The sequence below is a fragment of the Syngnathus leptorhynchus genome, chromosome 10 (genome assembly GCF_054491065.1).
Source record: "Syngnathus leptorhynchus isolate UIUO chromosome 10, UIUO_Slep, whole genome shotgun sequence".
NCBI lineage: Eukaryota > Metazoa > Chordata > Actinopteri > Syngnathiformes > Syngnathidae > Syngnathus > Syngnathus leptorhynchus.
The window spans coordinates 6706690-6725628 of NC_141204.1; the positions used below are offsets into that span (position 1 = coordinate 6706690).

At 37.4% G+C, this 18939-nt stretch overlaps 1 protein-coding gene across 1 annotated transcript in view; it reads left to right on the top strand.

Annotated features, from left to right (window-relative positions):
- Nucleotides 1–18939, top strand: part of eys (EGF-like photoreceptor maintenance factor) — a 138368-nt gene that overhangs the window by 31861 nt on the left and 87568 nt on the right. Inside the window, exons 5-10 of the mRNA XM_085921663.1 lie at nucleotides 11414–11587; nucleotides 11678–12470; nucleotides 13512–13628; nucleotides 16149–16342; nucleotides 16874–17004; nucleotides 18587–18701. Coding sequence (XP_085777789.1) covers nucleotides 11726–12470; nucleotides 13512–13628; nucleotides 16149–16342; nucleotides 16874–17004; nucleotides 18587–18701 — 1302 coding nt within the window. The 5' untranslated portion in view covers nucleotides 11414–11587; nucleotides 11678–11725. The remainder of the gene's footprint in view (nucleotides 1–11413; nucleotides 11588–11677; nucleotides 12471–13511; nucleotides 13629–16148; nucleotides 16343–16873; nucleotides 17005–18586; nucleotides 18702–18939) is intronic.

Below are 18939 nucleotides of genomic sequence, written 5' to 3' on the forward strand. Positions count from 1 at the left end.
ACCCTTCCTCCCATTGTCACCCCCTGAAATTATGTTGGCCCAGATTTTGGTGTGACACCTTCCCTGACCAAAACCTTCAACCACAACACTTAAATAATATCCAGACACTTACCAGTAACTAAAGTTGTTGACTTTTTAACTTTGAGGATTGAACACATTTTTATGAAGCAACAAAAACTTTTATATTTGCTCTATGATGCCACTGACTGTATTATTTCTATAAAAGATCGAGTGTGAAATCCACAAACCAGCTTCTTGAATTGAAAGTTTGCAGAAAAGCTTTTAGCAGGACTGATTTATCCTGTTCACACAATTGGGTCTATTTGTGGTTACCGCATTAAAGTCTCTATTTTCCCCCATCTATTGTATTGTGGGATTTATGCTAACCCATATTTTCATTTTAGAATAGTTACAGCTTTAAAGCTGCTTCGGAGGTGCAGTTTTCTCAAAATACAAACACCTTGTTAGAACTTTGTTTTGTGTTCACTGGATTCGGTGTGAATTTCAGAATAAATCGATAAGCTTTGCATTTATTCTGAAAAAAAAAAAAGATTCCCTCTTGCATCCATTTAAATACTCTAAATATATATATAACTTTTTGAGCTTCTCAAATGTGAAATCTGCGTGCCAACATAATCTTTATCGCGTTGTCATGGAAACTGGGAATTAAAAATAAGTAAAAAGTATTACTTTGTCCTAGTGGAGATGTGCCGTGTTGGCATGAAAAAAGATATGTGCACATCCTGGGGATATACACTGCTTTTTAGGATGTATGATATGCAAGGACTTGCCATTGTTTTGTTTTGTGTTTTTGTCAGTCCAGAATTCGTCTACATTTGATTGTTATGCAGCAACAATAGTGATATGTAGCATTTCCTCTCTTTTATTTAGAAATCAATTTTCAGCAGTTTTTAACCTGTTCTTTTCTTTTTAACATGTTCTTTAACATCTGCTATAAAGCAGAGTTGTAATTGCTATGAATGGCTGCACTGCATGGCAATACAAAAGAATTATGCTTTAATAATAAATCAGCAGCAGAGCTGAAAGGGGTCACTCATAGTTTTGGTTCTTTGTAGCGTAGGGAACCTAAAATAGCTTCTTGACATTCAGCTTCTGCATGAGTAAGACACAGCCCGCTGTTGCTGTGTTGCAAAGATATCATGATGGTTAAGTCACAAATATTAATGAGTATAACCGACACCATAAATAGATTTGTGTGTGTGTGTGTGTGTGTGTGTGTGTGTGTGTGTGTGTGTGTGTATATATATATATATATATATATATATATATATATATATATATATATATATATATATATATATATTTGACGTTCTTTCAAAATCGAGATTCGAAAGGAAGGTAAACAAAATTTGTTTTTCATCAGAACTTTAAAGCCAAATACAAAATAACTAAATTCAAGCATACTTACTTCTAAGGCGAAATAATGAACCAATTCTCCATGGAGATATACTTGATATCCTTTAAATCACTTTGCTCATAAACACCTTTATTTCGGGGGAAGTTGAAATCACAATAATAAGTGACACAGCAGGTGCTCTCGAGTGCAGTTAAAAACAGAATATCATTGCTTAAGGCAAGGTGACGGGTCTAATAATCTGCCATCCTTTATGTTTAATATTTAAATCCCAAGGGTAAAGTGAGAAGGGTGGGGCGTCCTTGTTTCTAGCATCCTCCATATTCTAGTATGAATCCAACGCATTGTAATCATGCAGCCCGTGTTTTCCATGTGAGTGTGATTGATTGAGGTTCAAGGGATTTGAAATTTAGATGATGATGATATATGATTTCAGCATTGCAGTATGCATCGTTTCAGTTATTATTTGTGTGTTTATTTGCGCCATATTTCACATCATTGAGACCGTTGTCTTATTTACTTAATCAATGGAGGGAATCTCAACAATTCTCCCTAACATTTAAATTCCGTCAGCTTATTGTGAGGAATCGTAGTTGAAAACTCCTTGACATTTTACCATTCATGCTTTGTTGAACAGATGGTATAGTTATATTTTCTGTCAAATATGCAGCATCTCTGCTTTAAATTTGGAGGAAGTTTTCGAGAGAGGGGGCTGCGGCACGGAAAGCTCTGTCGCTAAATGCTTGCAGTTTGCAGTTTGGGATGAAGAGCAAGCCAGAAGAGAAGTTAAAGACTGAGCGGCACTTGATTGCGAGCCAGTGACCTGCATGGGGGCGGGGATAATGCGCTGCCAGGGCTTTGAACGGGTGAGAGCTCTGGCAGCAGAATTCTGGACAGACTGGAGCCTGGCCAGGGCCTTGACAGGCACCCTGGTCAGGTTGCAGTAGTCCAGACGGCAAGTTATTAGTGCATGGATGACATGTTTCAGTGACAGTCAGTCTATGATTGACATTGTCTGGAAATTATTTTAAGGGGCGAAGCTTGACTTGGTTTTAAATGATACAGTAGAGTGAGGAATGACCACCAGTTTGCTAAGAAATATGTCGCCAATCTTCCAGAACAGCACCTTGTCGGCTAAAACACAGGAACTCTGTCTTGGTGCCCAATGATCCAATAACTTTTTAGTTAATCAATGTTTTCCCTACAACGGTAGTAATTTCTTTCTGCCACAGCTTTCAGGACAGAATTTCATACAATAATTGTCTCTTTCAGTATATTTTTAGTACCTAAGGGATGGTGTAGTGCAAGAAAACAACATTTGTATCGATTTATATCATCAGTTATATATGTGCAGTGTCTGCACTGTGATTGTCGTTCTCCAATGATGTTGTTTGGAATGCACGCTCACTGCTTTATGTTTAGTGAACACAAACGTGAGCTTGAGTTCATTATTCAGCCGCTGAGCACTTGTGCAACAACTCATTATATTTATATTCAAGAGGGATCCTGGTATTTCTCAGTGGGCTCCATGCAGCTGACTTTGTGTGCATAACTGCGGGCTTGATTAACAAGATGATGAGTCAGCATATTCTAGTACAAAGAGCCTCAAGCCCACAGACTTTTTAACCTGCGGCAATGTCTTGCAAAGGACTACAAATAACTGCTTATCATTGGATAAGGATTTAAGAGTTTCCTAGTTATAATACACTTCACCTAAAATTTTTCATTAAGAAAATTTGCATAACATCAAGTTTAGCTAACATTCTATGTGTCAGTTTTATGCTTGTGTTGCATTGTTTTTTTTTCTTCTTGATTTTAGACTTCGGACTGACTGTCTTCAGAGAATATTGTTGCACACAGACTGCATAATTGATAACAAAACAGTCACAAAGTCACAAGTGAAAGTAATGTCTTGAAGTGGTAATGTAGGAAAATGTTAGACCTGGATGACAATGATTGCAAATACTGCTAAAAAAAAAAAAAGAAGAAATGAATGAAGTGAAGATGCATGGCATGACAATATACGTACAATCATAAGAGCATATTTTTTAGATAACAAGGTCAAACTTTGTTCACATCGGATATGGCGATATGATGGAAATAGTTTCCACTGCCATACAGATAAATGCTTGCTTTTGTGGGTTATACATTTTCATAAGGAAAAAAACAGCGAAGGTCAATATTTCTACACCTAATGAAGAGGCCTTAAGCTGCAGGAAATATTGCCAACGTTACAAGCCAAAGGGCAACTCATTAATCTAACCACAGTGGGGGATGCAAACTGAATTCACCAGTTTAAATGTCTTTGACCAGGATAAGCATTGGAGATAAAATATATCAAATGCTAAGGTCACATGTTTTATATTCATGTATTTTGATGAGAAGGGCTTCCCCAAAATTGATTTTTAAATTACTGCCAGTGTTCAGTCATCAAACATACATCATCAATCATACAGAGTCATAAAATAAAAAAATAACAATTTATCAAAATGAAGAATTTGAATACAAACTCACTAGATAAAAATTCACATTTTAAAATTTTTTAACTCTGTCCATGTGAAATAATTTAGTCTAGACATGTGAAATGAGCAGGTTTCACCTCAACAATCCCCTGACACCAGATTGTCCTGTAGTAAGGCCCTTAACCCTCTACTCATACATACTGTTGCTCAGCAACACTTGGTAGAAAAGTAATTGCAGTGGCGCGGCGGGGGATGTGAATGTAACTTTTCATTTAAAGGAATATAGGTCATTGTAGAAAACCCTCATGCACCAGCTGTCAAAGCAGCCTCAGAACAACTGAAAGTGAACTTCATATGGGCACGGTAGAATCTTGCTCTGTGACGGCAAGAGTTGGATTTCAAAGTTCTATGACCTATAAATAATTAATATTATCTTTAGGTCAACTGCATATATTTCTGCAAATAACCAGGCATCTTGGATGGGAGGTCTGTTCAATAATAATCAGTAGTAGAAGACGATTTGAACACCCTTATAGGATTACAAATATTAAATGCAGATCAACAAAAATACTGGCTTTGCACAGATATGCGGTGACAGCATTTCCCAAGCTCCCTAATTAGTACGTTACAGTTGCGTTTGTCAAACGTTCCTGCTAATTAAACAAAACATTTATATACATGGCTGTTCTTTAATGAGCTTTGTGGTTTTTGATGAGTTGACTAAAAACAGTGTTCCTCAGAATTCAGTGACACAAAATTGGAATGTTGTCAAAGAGCACTATGTTTAAAGTTTTGAAGCAGTACCAGTATTTGTTGAATTTATGAATATATATCCTTTTTATTTTTTGTTAGTTTTGCTTAGACTTTTCAATTCCATATTTCATTAATCTATATATTTCATCCTCGAGATTGTTTCATTACTGCCAATCAAATACTATAAAAGCGTGATTATACTAAATCGTAGAATCTTTCTGGCAGAACAATTCATATATACAGTACACCCTATGCATGTACCATGCATGACATTTAATGTGTTTACTTCCAATAGTGTATCACATAGAAAGCAATGATAAATTGATTAAATCAAACCATAGCTATATCAGCAACAAGTTTATTTTTATGGTCCACGATTTGTATTTGTTTTGTACACCAATTCCTCCATATATCCCAAAAACAAATTTTCATTTACTGAGTTGTTACATAAGATAATGGCTTGGCTTGCCTGCTGAATAATTGGTTAAGCATAATTGAATAATCAATCAGGCAGGCTGTATCTCCGCCCTGTTGCGCCCCATAGGGGCTCTCCCCTACAAGCAGGCACGCCTCCAGTCCTCAGCGTCTGATCACATCTCCTAGCAACAGTTTGATCCTGAGCTCTCCTAAATGGCTCAGCTGTCCAATTCTCTGGGGAGTGACACATCTCAGCTCTGAATAAGAAACTCCACAAAATGATGCTGCAGGTTGGCCCGGGAGGTCGAAGATCTTCTTGGACCGAATGGTGAGCATGCTTCCTACCTGCAAAGATTTTATCTAATTGACAATAAGCAGACGAGTGCTCTGCATATACTAGCAGATGGCCTTACTAGTCAGATTACCCAGACATGCTAAATCCTAGGCCTAGCATTTGTAAAAAGAGGCCAGACAGATATTTTGGTGGGGTTTATTGCTAATCTGTTGTTTCAAGAACACCTTATTTTTATTACCAGGAGCCTTCTCCAGATTAGTTCAATAGAAGTAACGTAGCTCCCAAACGCTCAGTTCCTTTCAAACCAAACTGATACAAACACTGTTGGAATGTGTCTCCTTCACCATCAGTAACAGTGTTAACATGTTTTGATCAAGATGCAGATAGCCGGAGTATTGTAGAATGTTCAAAATCAACAGAACACTAACCATATCAGGAAAATGAGAGTATCCGCTTATTTATTTCTACTGTTAATTGCCCTTTTTTTCCTTTCAAATTTCATTAAACAGCACAAGAAAATGTTTGAGTTGTAATAAAAATGTAACTGCTGTAAATTATTTTAGACATAGGCCAAAGGAGCAACAACAGAATTGCTCAGATTCTGATTTCCGGTTACCTCACTATTTCGTGCAGCAAAAGCCCAAATGCAATTATTAGTGTATTCCAGCTATACCCAGTGGACTGACTGCATGGCAAATTATGGTTTACAGTGCTGGACACCTGGACAGACAGCAGGAAAACATTATTCAGCTAGATAGATGTTATAGAAATGTGGGCTAATGTTTTAAACGTATAATTTTCCATTAAACCAGAAGACTTTATATAAATATTAAAACAAAATGAAAAGGACAGATTTTCTTTACTTTTTTTTTTATTTTTTTTTTTAATAATAGTATACAATTTTACTGATTTCGATTTCTGGACAGTTTCCTCTTACCCAACCGAGCCCTATCATAATTTCAGTTGCATTATGCAATTAAATGTTATGTATGATGATGAACTGTGCCACATCTGAACATTCCCTACCCAATGGTAGCACAAAGTTGGCAAAAACACTTAAGATGATCTGTAATTGATGCAATAATGTGCCCAGAGTTGTTTGAAAGTCACAAAGCAATTTTCTGGTGTACAGCCTTTAAAAACTAGATCATGATTATGTCACTGTACAACCTCAAATACTGCTTCTTTTTTATGCTGGGATCTAAAAGTTGTATGTTTTTGAAAAAACAGATGTAAAATATAGTATTACATTTAACCCAAAGGAAATAAACAAAGCTTTAAAAGAAAACTCTAAATTGGAATAACCCTTTGCCCAGAGTCCCAAATTCACCCGAAATCACAGTAGGTGACAACAGGGGGACTACTGAAAGCACTGTGTAGCGAACAAAAATTAACTGCTGTTAAAGGCAAAGTCAATGTGGTGAATTCAGAGCTTTGGGTGAAATTATGTCGCTTGAGGTCTAAGCTTAAATCAGTCAACGGTTCAAAAAGTATTTTAGACAGCCTTGGAAACCTACAGCTCTTTGAAATGTTCCATGCACTTGAGAAAGGTTAGAAAAAGAAAGAAACAAGAAAGTACAGCTGGAAGTCAAAGACCTAATCATGTTATTGTGACTATGGTAGAATGAAATTCCACATAAGCATAGTTTGATTTTTGCACTGTCGCTTCACACCATGGACTAAACACATTTTATTATTTAGACATTTGCCATTCCATCTTTAAAAAGCTACACTAATTATTTGGAATGATGGAAATTATTCACCTTTGTTGGTGCAAGAACCTTTCTGATGTGAATGCTGGATCAAGTTACATTGTGGAATGTCACTCCTGACCTTTGACAGTCACAGTTTTCAATTGATTTTCAAACTTAAAACAACAAATGTATCTTTGCCAGTGACAGAAAGCAAAGTTCACTGAAGTTGAATAGTGTCGCCTGCAATCATTTTTGTCACAGCTTGTTGTAACTGTTCTCTCTTGTTCCATTACTCTCTGCCATATTTCAAACTGATCCACTGTCAAAATGTCTTTTTTTATAGATGCTTTTTGGAAGAGCAATGGCACTATTTACTCACTGTGAAATGTTGTGTTTCCTGTGACTAATGTGTCACTTGCCTTTAATGTGACTCAGCAGTAGAATGTATTGACAATAACTTTGGTGTCACTGTGTGATCTTCAGTGTGACACAGGCTGCAGCCTCATGATGCTTACCTAACCAAATGTATTGTTCTAGTTTGTCCATATTATGTTAGCGATACTCAGAGTATTTATTTTAATTATGGTTTTAATAAATTGAGACTTGTGTACTTATACACTCATCTTAAATCTAGATTTACAAAAATGTTCAAATTTGGGGTTTTACGCAAATTCGTTAAATATCAATTTGAATCGATTGCCGTCTTTTGTCAAAGCCTAACAACAAGACAAGTGATTTGTTAGCAGTCTAATTAAATGTGATAATGTGTCTTCCTTACGGTGTCATCGGTCAGGAGAGGATTTACGCTGCCTCCCTTGATCAGTTGCTCTCTGTGCACCAATGTGTTAGGCATCATGGGATGCAGGAGTCCTAATGAAAGCGTCAAACTGAGAGGAGACAATTACTTGACTCTCACATTACTGACCTTGCTTCTGACCCCCATGGCCCTTATTACTAGAGCTATTCTTCTATGTGAACCAGTTTAATCTCGATCAATACCAATATCTTTAAGACATCATGGTATTGACCTTCGGTCTTTTTGTTTAGGTACTATCCAACAGTATGATTTCATGGATTGACATTTTACATAATCAATGATTTTAAGGCTATTTATTGTGGTTATTGGAGTCCTAATCGAATTAATCTTTGATTAGCATTTTCTTTGACTCTTTGTCAAGAATATCTTGCTAGATTTTGAAAAAATGTATCATTTTTGTTCTGGTCACAGTCTCTCTTCTCTGGCATTCATCTATTACTCATACTGCTTGTAACCGCGCATGGGATTATAAAAGTAACTTCTTTGCGTCCCGGCTCACGCTCTTTTGTTGGAGTCGTTGGATTGCTGCCATGGTCATCTTGTGGATATGTGCAGTAGATTTGCAGGTGGTATATGCTGTTGTATGATTTGTAAATATTGTCTTTTAAAGCCACTTTTGTTTGCATCAATGGGATTTCTTGAATTAATATTGTTAATAAAATAATGGTTTTAAAAAACCATGATACGTTTTAGGATTCAATTAATCTACAAATGTACTAAATTTAATATTAAATTCATCATTTACTGCAGTTAACAGGGAAACGACTACTGGTGCAAATAATTAATAAGCAGCTGAGGGGCCCTTGAATTTAATTTGCTCTGTCAGATATTAAAATTTCACTTATGATATATGTAATCTTAAAAATGTGTATTTATAGCTTAAAAAAAATCTTTAAAAAAATGCAGCCAATGGATGTAGCTTAGACACATCATCAATTAAACTGTAAACCGACGGTCTCGGAGCAACACATACCCTCATCTGTGCAACGCAGTGTGGATTGATCAGACCCTAACATATGTCCAAGCAGCTTGCTCCATCGTGCTCTTCGGGCACAACCACCTGCCAGCATTTGTCTGTTGCTTCACTGATGTTTTGGGCGGCTTTGTTCTCAAGCAAACATCTTAAGTCATTGAGAATAATGCTGGGTGACATCATGAGCACGGTTGGCCTAAAACGTAGTTTTTTCTCTCTGCAATAAATTATTGACAAGTTTTCTCATGATTTGTCATGGTATCCATTGTTGGCCTTTGGGAGAAGGGGCTAATGAGTAGTGGAGGCTCAAAGGGCTACGAGGGTTCAGCCCCTGGTCTAACCATAAATGCCAGTACATTCCATCTCGGCATGTCATGTTTTGGTTTCCTTCTCGTTTCTCATGCTCAAATTCTATCTTTTCTTCTCAATTGTGAAACTTTGTTTTTATTCTAATAAAAAGCTATGTATATTATTTGCAATGATTGTTTGATCCTCCAAAATTTGAAATCTGTGAAACTAAAATTTAATTTTTTTCATTCCTTTCAATTTGTTTGTAAATTTAAATTACAAATGAAGCTGAGAACGATATTTAACACAAGCAAAGCCATCTCCAAACCCGAGGCAAAAATTACCTGTTGGCACAGGTTGCGCTCCTGCATGATTACTACAGGTGTTTGAGTACACAGAATCATACTGCCTAGTCTGATGAAATATTCTAATTAACCTAGCCTTTTCACAAACACACTCATTTTTGGGTAGAGTGCTGAAAAAGTGGGGCAGAACAACACTTTGAAAGCTTGGAAAATTGCATTAAAACTTTCTGAGTTCCTGCAGTGCCAAGAACTAAAATCCAAACATGTGAGTAAGGCTTCCACAGCCTTATTATATCGTGTTACAGTTGAGCAAAAATCAATCAATCCCTTTGATGAAAAATAGCGTGCTGCTTACACGTGGCACACATGATCCACAGCCTTTTTGACAATGCTCTTTATTTTATTCATCACTTTCCTGCAGTTCCATTGTCAGCATTTTTTTAGGAGTCATTGACACTTTTTGTTATATGTTGAGCGCATATGAAAATGGCCTGAGGGGTAAAACACTGTGTAGTCTGCGTTAACTCGTCTTCCAGCCAGAGACTGCGGTTCAGGCACAGATGGTGCAGAGAAGGAATATTTTATCTGGCATTGTCACTCTCTGTAGAAATGTTAGATCAGTTGAAGCTGCTAAGACACGCTTGGTGGTCAGCGGCACTACATTGAATGCACTCGGATAACAGCTCCGCATGAAAAGCTGAAGAAACCACCTTATGAATCCTCAGAAAAGTATTATTCCTGTTGTTTATGTATTTTTGTGTTCTCACAAAAAAAATAGAGGTGGAATTTGTTTCATTTGGCCTTTAGATAACAGTTGCCTTGTTTTGAATTAGGAATTTAGCATATTTTTCACCGTGATCCACTTGATAGCTTTGGTCCAAGATTACTGCTCAATTTTTGTTCAGTGCTTCGACAAACAAGCGTGTGGCAAACACTCGATAGAGAATCATTATTCATTTAATGACCCCATTTGCAGCAAGCATTGCACTGATACCAGTCAGCTGAAAAATGATGATCTGAAATAAATGAGGGCCAATGGTGATCATATCAGGACAACCCTATAGTTTGTTCACTTCAGAGACTAGCAGCCATTGTGTCTTTAAATGAGGCTGTAATGACAAAATAATATTTCAATTTGTGAACTTTGACCTTGGGTGAACGCTTGAAGTTAAGGTCAGTTGACATTAAAAATCATTCACTGAACATCTATTTACTTGCTATACAGCATTTGATTTTTCATTTGCTTGATTTTGTTGTGATCTCAAACTGAAACAGACCCTAAAATGTTTAATCTGTTTAAAGCTCTCATATTAAACAAACAATATGGCGAACACCGTGTGTTATTGGTCTGATTTGTGAGGTTGTGAGAATGAGAGTGAGAATAGCAAGTGTTGCAAACAAGAACCCACTTGCACTTAAGAAAGATAATGACAACACTCAGAGAAGGCCTGCAAAATCACAGTGAATCAGTCTAAGGTGTGGTTGATAATCTTCCACTTCAGGAAATCAGGTTTTCTGTAACCCCACTCAAATAAATTGCATCTATGCTCAGATAAAACTCTTGCTTTTATGGGCCAACAATGCACAGATGTTAGATTGTGACTAAGCATCAGAACTCTAATTTTGGGGAAACGGCACCAAATAATAGAAGTTTGAAGATCAAAACCAATAGATCATCAGCATATGACAGATAATAAATTACACACACACACACACACACACACGCAAGCGCACGCACACACACACACACACGATCAAAAATGCAGCAAGTGATTCCTCAAGCAAGTGATTCAATAGATATTGCCATTGTGTTTTTGAATTAGCCTAAACATTGAAAGGAAAAAAAAAACATGCCTGCCGATTTGAAATGAGGATTGATTTTTAACATTAGGTAATACTGATTGCATTAGATACTTGTATGTCAAGATATAGTACTTGTATCGGACCTCTAGTTCCACTGGAGGAAGATTGTTTTGTTCTGAGGCTGGTTGTGAGACAGTTCCTCCCGTAATCTTGCCTGTGGTCTTGTCCCAGTTGCAGATGCCTGGATGCTGTCCAAGAGGCACCAAATTGATTTCTGAGTCACCTCTACTGGCTGCTCTTAAACTCAAGGAGCAGCCACTCCAATTTGAGGCTGCTGTGGATGGCCATCTCTAGAAACGAGCCTGGGCGTGCATGATAGTTTATTTGACTCCAAATAACCCTTAGGTGTGAATAAGAGTGTCAATATTTGGATGAATAATTGCAAGAGGTGTCATCTACACATGATTAATTCAAAGCTGTGTCATTGTCCCCCAGGTATTCCTTGGCGCCACTTCTTTCCTAGAATCTGAGAAAAGAAGCAACATGAAGACTTCAACATTTTCCTTGACTTCCATCTATGTGAGCTGTTTGGTCCACATGAGCTTCTGCCAAACCACTTGCAAAAAAACGGTTGCACTTGAGTGGCACCAGGACCAAATCATCATTCAAATGAACTGGACACTCATGGAGAATATCTGTGGTAGCATTAAAGAATGTCGGGGTTCTGGTAGAGATGATTTGAATGTACCAGTTAACCTCCCGCAGATTTGCCCACTTCAGTTGCAGCTCGGGGACAAACTGTTGCTCGTCCCAGATGAGACACTGATGTCATACGGTGTCAGACTTCTCAACGTGTCTAAGGACAATTTTGAGAGTTGTTCTGCGAGCGGGCTCGCAAGAGACCAGTTGGTTTTCCCTCAACACATAAATAGAAGCGAAGAAGTGGATAGCAAGTGGCTCGAGCCGGGCCACCACTACTTCATTGGTCTGCACGATGATGATACCCAGCTGTGTAAGCACGGCTTGAGGCTCAACGTGCTGGTCAAGACGCAACTTTGCCAAGCCTCCCCTCTGCTTCCACTTTGTTCTGGAAAGGGTATTTGTCAAACGGACAATTGGGAAGACATGTACTCATGCCGATGTCATCACCACTACTCTGGGAGGTTTTGTGAAAAATTTGACCCTTGTTTGGATAATCCTTGTAAAAACAAAGGGGTGTGTTTGAGCAACGGCCCTGCAGAACTTAACCACAGAACGTACAAATGTCTGTGCCCTCCACATTTTACAGGTAAAGCAGCTGGCTTTCAAAAAACAATTAATTCACTAATCGCTTTAATTAAACCTACGTAAATTAAAATTGGCAATCATTCCTATAAATTTCACTTCCATTTCATTCTGCCTGTATTTGTCCAACTGATGCTTTTTGATGACCTTGCTGTTTTGTTTTATTCTGTTGGCTTTCAAATTTATGCAATAACATTGAACAGTGAATGTGGGAATGAAACAGCTTTTGAGGATAATCTCACCAAATTGGATGAAAAATCAGCAACTGGCTGCTTACAAAAATAAAGGGCTCTGGCTCAAGCAAAGTTTTCTTATGGGGTGGGTGAAAATGTCTATTTAGAGAACAGCTTCTGTTGCACCTAATTTTCTTTTTTCTTTTTCATCATCGACAAACTGCAACCGTTTGCTGTACAGCTCCAATTGCAGTTACTGTATGTCAGTTACTGTTGTAAATTCAGACTACAGATATCTACATATGAATATCTTTCAAGAAATCTTGCTTGACGTGCAGAATTAGAACATAATAATAGGGGCGGCAGTAGCACAGTGTGTATGAACTTTTGGTCTTGAGAGTAGCAGGTTCAAAACCCAATGCACTTCATAGATGAAGTGCAGAGAAGCCTTTGAGCAAGAATCTGAACCTCCAAATACTCAGGGTCATGACACAGTTGCGCAGCCTCCTCATTCTGCTGTCTCTTCTCAGTGCAAGATAAATTACCTTCAGGGATCAGTAAAATATAATAATAAGAGCAAAATCAACTTAAAAATGCACAAGGAGGTTAGTGAGAGAATTTTTTTACTCAAATTCTAGTGTATGCCTTCCTCCAGTGCACTGATTTATTTATCAGTTTAATCAGCATTGAGCTCTTATCAGATCAATTGTCAAATGCAAAGCAAAACAAAACGAATGATAAATAACTTGCTTTTAAAATGACATATTTCTATTTATTGCCAATGTGTACTCTTCTTTCAGTCTGCATAATCACTCTTGCTGACTTTTTGTTTGTATATAGAGGAATATTTCCCTGTTTTCTCATCCTATTAGGAACAACCTGTTCAGAAGTTATCGGCAAGGAAAACTGCGACAGAGTATGTACTAAAGGGACGTGCGTTCAAGTGTCGTCCAGCTCCTATGCGTGCACCTGTGGTGCAGAATTCTCGGGTAGGCATTTTAGCAAATATACCATGTCACTCATTTCGAAAGCCTCCCTCTCTGGAAAAGGTCAAAGCTGAAAACCTTCTATCCAAGACCAGCGTTTCCTTACAGGCTTTAAACTTGAACCTACTTTGTACTGTATTTGTCATCATAATTGCAGCAGCCACTTTAAATCAAACACTTCAGAAGCCAGCGTTACGACTACTCATATATGGCTGTAAAAAAGCCATGAATAGCTGCTGGCTAACGGAGCGTGACGTAGTTTATAAAACACAGGTTTACAGCTTCTAATTAAAATGTCATTTATATTGCATTGTTCCTGCTGATGGTATTATATCACACATTTGATATTGCTCTGAGTTTTTAAATGTTGGCTGGCTCATGTAAATTCAGTTTTGATTTAACTCCCCAATATGATGAACCTATATTGGGGTCTTACATCAGTGCGTCTTAACGCTCCTTTAAAATTCTTTATGAGTTCCTCATTTTCTTGATTCAAATGAATGGGAGTGAAATGTAATGTAAATATGTCTATAATATTTTTACCAGGTAGTTAAACGGGGAGGACAAGCAGGGAGGTTTTTTTTTGCCTGCAATTGAAACTGAGGCAGATGCTTACACAACACATTCCGTACACATTCCGATGACATTTACTAACATAAAATAATTTAAACAATGATTATCATTCAGGGCCACCTTCGTGTCTTGAAAAGAGGAAGCAAAATATTGGAAATACTTCTGTACGATGCAACTACTAAAATGTACTTCCGCCACTGAAGGTGAACATTTTCTAAACACAAGGGTATTTTCTAAATGTTTAAACACACATCCAACTGTTGAATGTTTATGTACCTCATGCTGTTATGCTATCACTCCAGACTGTAAGAAGAACATTTTTATGTCCAGCATGTTTGTTCGGCTGGGGGGGGGGAGGGGGGAATGTATCATTCTCCTTTTTGAATTGCTGCTTGTCAAGTAAATGGCGTGCATTTTATTACATGCGTAAACCTCCAAATAAATCGATGCTTGGGAAATCGTGACTACCTTTTAAATATTGGCAGATCAACTAAACATGATACAAAACTTTTGTATATGTAGCAATGTATGTTTTCCTTTTAATATTCTCTGCTTTTGTGGGATAGCAAACTATTTTGAGGGGCGTACTTGCTGATGTCTCTAGCGTGTCGACTCCTCAGGGTACTTTTCCATAGTCATGCGTCCCTGCTGTCCCATCAGCTTCTTGGGAGTACTTTGGAGTGTTTGCTTCCTCCTCCTCCCCCTTTCTGCTGCAGTTTCTTCATTAATCAAGCAAGAAGCTGGATGTTGCATCCTCCATTGGTGGTTGCCCTCATAGGCCAAAGTCTATGTGCACAGAATAATGAGCCAAGCTCGTGGGATGTGTGAGATGAGATTTCTTTTTGTTTTGACTGTCCTCTGCTTTACATCTAGGCTCTCTGATTTAAATATTACCTATCATCCCTATTAGTCCATTTTTATTTTGCTGAGATGTTGATTGTCTTTATCTCAGTTTCATTTTGTTGCCAGCAAAATATAATTAGTATCAAGTATGCAGTCATCACCCCTGTTAACCAATTTAATTACACTAAACAGAGATGCATTGAGTCCATTGTATTGAATTTCCACAGTTAACCACTGCATTCATGAGGGTATGTAATATGCCCTTTAAAATGCAACAAAAGATATTTTGTCTTGTATTTCAATGAATGACCTCTCCCAAAATGAAATCCAAAGAAGAAAACAAAATTACACCTTTAAGGGTATACTATATACTAAAATGTATCAAGTTATTTATTGTAGAAGAGGCTATGTGTGAAGACTGTAAAGGAAACTCAGTTTATGGAGTGCAAAATGATCTGTGGCTCAAGCAAGACCTGAAGATAAATACAAGATTGATTGCCACAGAGGTTACTATGAGTTGCCTCTGGGACAGGGGCACTTGTATGGCAGCAGATGGATTTAAGGAAATGTCCATGGAAAGATCCCCTGCAAAGATAAATGTCTAGGCACCTCAACAGAAAGAAAAACATGAAAAGTCTCAGCATGGTCATCAAAATTAAATTAGTCTCACCTTGAAACTAAATTTCTCCTTTGTATGGCACTGTGCACATATGTCTATTTTCTATATTGCTTGGGGTAGTGGCTGACTTGGAGCCTATTCAATCTGACTTTGGGCACAACCATCATTTAGAATGAATAATAAAACATCACAATGTCTTAAAATTAAAAATATAAAACTTTAAGAAGAGAAAAATGCTTCTTGGTGTTTAGCGGCGCAGTGACTAACAACACAGGATGGCTCACGTTGAGGCTGACCCAAATGCTCATTTGTTCACCTGACTTCATCGTATGCAGTCAGATCAACAATCCCAGACAAATGCATTTGTCTTGCTTTTCACATCATCATCATTTTCCATGTTTTTCTATCCAGTTAAAAAAAAAAAACTACATAAACAGTACAAATAGCTGACGTGACGACTTCATAAACGTCATGTGCTCTATTTGCAGACCTGCCTTGTGAAAGAAAATCTAGTTGTGATCCAAATCCATGCAGAAATGGAGGCATATGTGAGGAGACTCCCACAGGTCTGGTCTGCCATTGTCCTGAAAGCTTCAGGGGCCTCTACTGTGACTCTGCATCCGCCGTTGATTGCTTGTCAAATGTTTGTCAGCAGAATCAAATTTGCAGTGCAGAAGAACATGTGAGGACCCAATTTCCTTTATTTGTTTTCTATAGCAGATGGAAATGAATATAGTCTCTTGAAACAGGATCAAAAGGCTTTATTCTAAAGACGTGAGCAGCAATTAATACTTCCTCCTGAAGATGAACAAAGGGAAAGAATGGTTGCAGCAATTTGATTCAATGATCCCACAAATTTCAAATATGCTCTATTTTTTATCCCTATTGATGCACACTTTTTCACCACACTTACCTTTTTGCTTGTTTGTTTTTTGCTTCTGTTTGAAAGCCAGTATGTGGCCTAGGTATTAATAAAGTTATCAGCATTTGAGTTGGCGAGTGTTTGAATCGGAAAAGGAAGAGACATTGGTTTATTTGGGGGGGTTAAATGTTGAGCTTCCACTTAATCCCATTTGAAAGAACAAAGACTAATTTTGGAATTCACTCTAAGAATAAAGGTATAATTTTACCATTTGAGAAGAAGATAGCCTTCAGTCATGCGTGAAATCCAGCCGTTTTCACATGACCTGGTTTGTTCTGGCCCTATGTGCAGGCCTCTGAATGTGTGTGTGCAGATGGTGAAGTGGTCCCAGCATGCAAGAGAGGGCGGCGGAACGTGTGCAACCCATCACCGTGCCTCAATAATGCTACCTGTGTGTCCAGAGGACATGATTATGTGTGCAGGTGAAAAACACAAAACACACACAAGGATCTCAAGCTGACTGTTCTTTCCTTTTGACTGACTGGAAATATACACAGGCTGAATACAATTTGATTACATTTCGTAACCACCCTTCAAAGTCAACACACTTTTTCACGTGAATACTCAAACTAGCCTCCTGTGGTGATATTCCATTTTTTTTAAAGAAAGCTATAGCAATTGCTTGCTAAAAAAATGTCCTGCCTGTGTCCTCAAAGCCATTCTGATTTTATTTATCTGCCCTGTTATTTTCCATTATTTTATTATTTGATTATTATATTATTATTTATCTTATTTAAAAATTGTACATCCTCTGTCAATTTTGGAAAAACTAAAGCTGTGCCCAGTTGTGTATGGTAATGTACATTTTTGGCATAGAGCAGCTCCTCATACTCTTACTATTTTCTAATAATGATCAGAAAAGGCTAATTAGGTTATCACTCAGTTTTTATAAGGTACACATTCTCTTATATAAACTCGTAAATGTTTTGGGAGGACTGGAATAAATTACAGTAATGGCATTTTCATTCATTTCAGAGGGGAACTATGGTGTGACACACTTGTGTTGAATTAAGAGTGTGGGGACATAACAAATTTAACTCAAATCTCAAAACAACACTGTATAATCATTTTCTCAATCTATATCAGGAAATGGCAAGGCCACACAAAATAGTGTGTATATTATAATTATTTTAAACTGGATAAAGAATGTGCTCTAAAATAATCACTTTCTGAGCAAAATCTAATGTTTAACTTTTTTCACAACTAATAAATGTAAAGCTCTTTCAATACCCAACCTTTTGAGAACGGTATGATAGAAACTGACATATAATGTGGTTTTGAAACATTTATTTCACCTCGTAACACATTGTTCTTTAAAGATTATAATGTTCTTGTAGATAACATTCTTCTTCTGTATTACATTCGTCTTGTAGATTACATTATTTCATTCTCCTCACCAGTGCTTGGTTAGATACTTATCGAACTGAAACTGTATTGTAACACAGGCAGCATATTCAGTTTAGTGATTAATACTTCTTTGCAGTGCCATTGGATAATACTGCAAAATGGATAACTTTAGAAGGAGGGAACACGTCTTGTAAAATTAGTAAAGTAGGAGCTGATTTTTCTAAAAGGGAACGAACGCAAATGTAGAGAAAAATACAGTCATTATTTTAATCCGGGTCACTGATAGTGTCGTGGTTGATTCAGATGACTTCAGTGCACGCAGTTCATTCAGCTTATGAGAGTATTTTTCTCTTGGTTTGTGTAGTGTTTACATGCCAGATTACATTACACATTAATTTTAATAAAATGGAATTGAAGACACACAATGACCACTTCAGCAGTTATATCATCTGAATCCATCTATATTCCATACCATAAAGTTGTACATACATGTAGAAATGTGCAATATTATCTTTTTAGAGGCAGACTGACAAATTCTTTCATCTGTACAACAAAGTAGAAAAAAAATATGAGTCCAGACATGCTGTAGAAATAAAGCATGTTAGCGCCTGAGGCTTAGGGTGAAATGATTTTCTGACACACGCTTCCTTTCAACAGATGTCTACGGGGCTTTGCGGGGAAGAATTGTGGAGAAGTAATTGACTACTGCCGCCTGCTCAATATCAACTGTCTAAATGAGGGATTGTGTTTGAGTGTAATTGCCGGATATCAGGTGAGTAATTCAATGTCTTGGTCATAATCAAATACTCTGAGGCCTCGGAAATATGTCTCATGTTGCACCTGGAAGGATCATGTGAGAATCTCTAATATGACATTGATTAGTTTGATTGTGACAGATGCTTCAAATTAGCTCTGCGCATTCGTGACATTTTTCAGATGAATATGGGAAGTTAATAAAAACAGTCTTTAGTGTCTCTGGCTTTTAACACCCACACACAACATCCGCATGT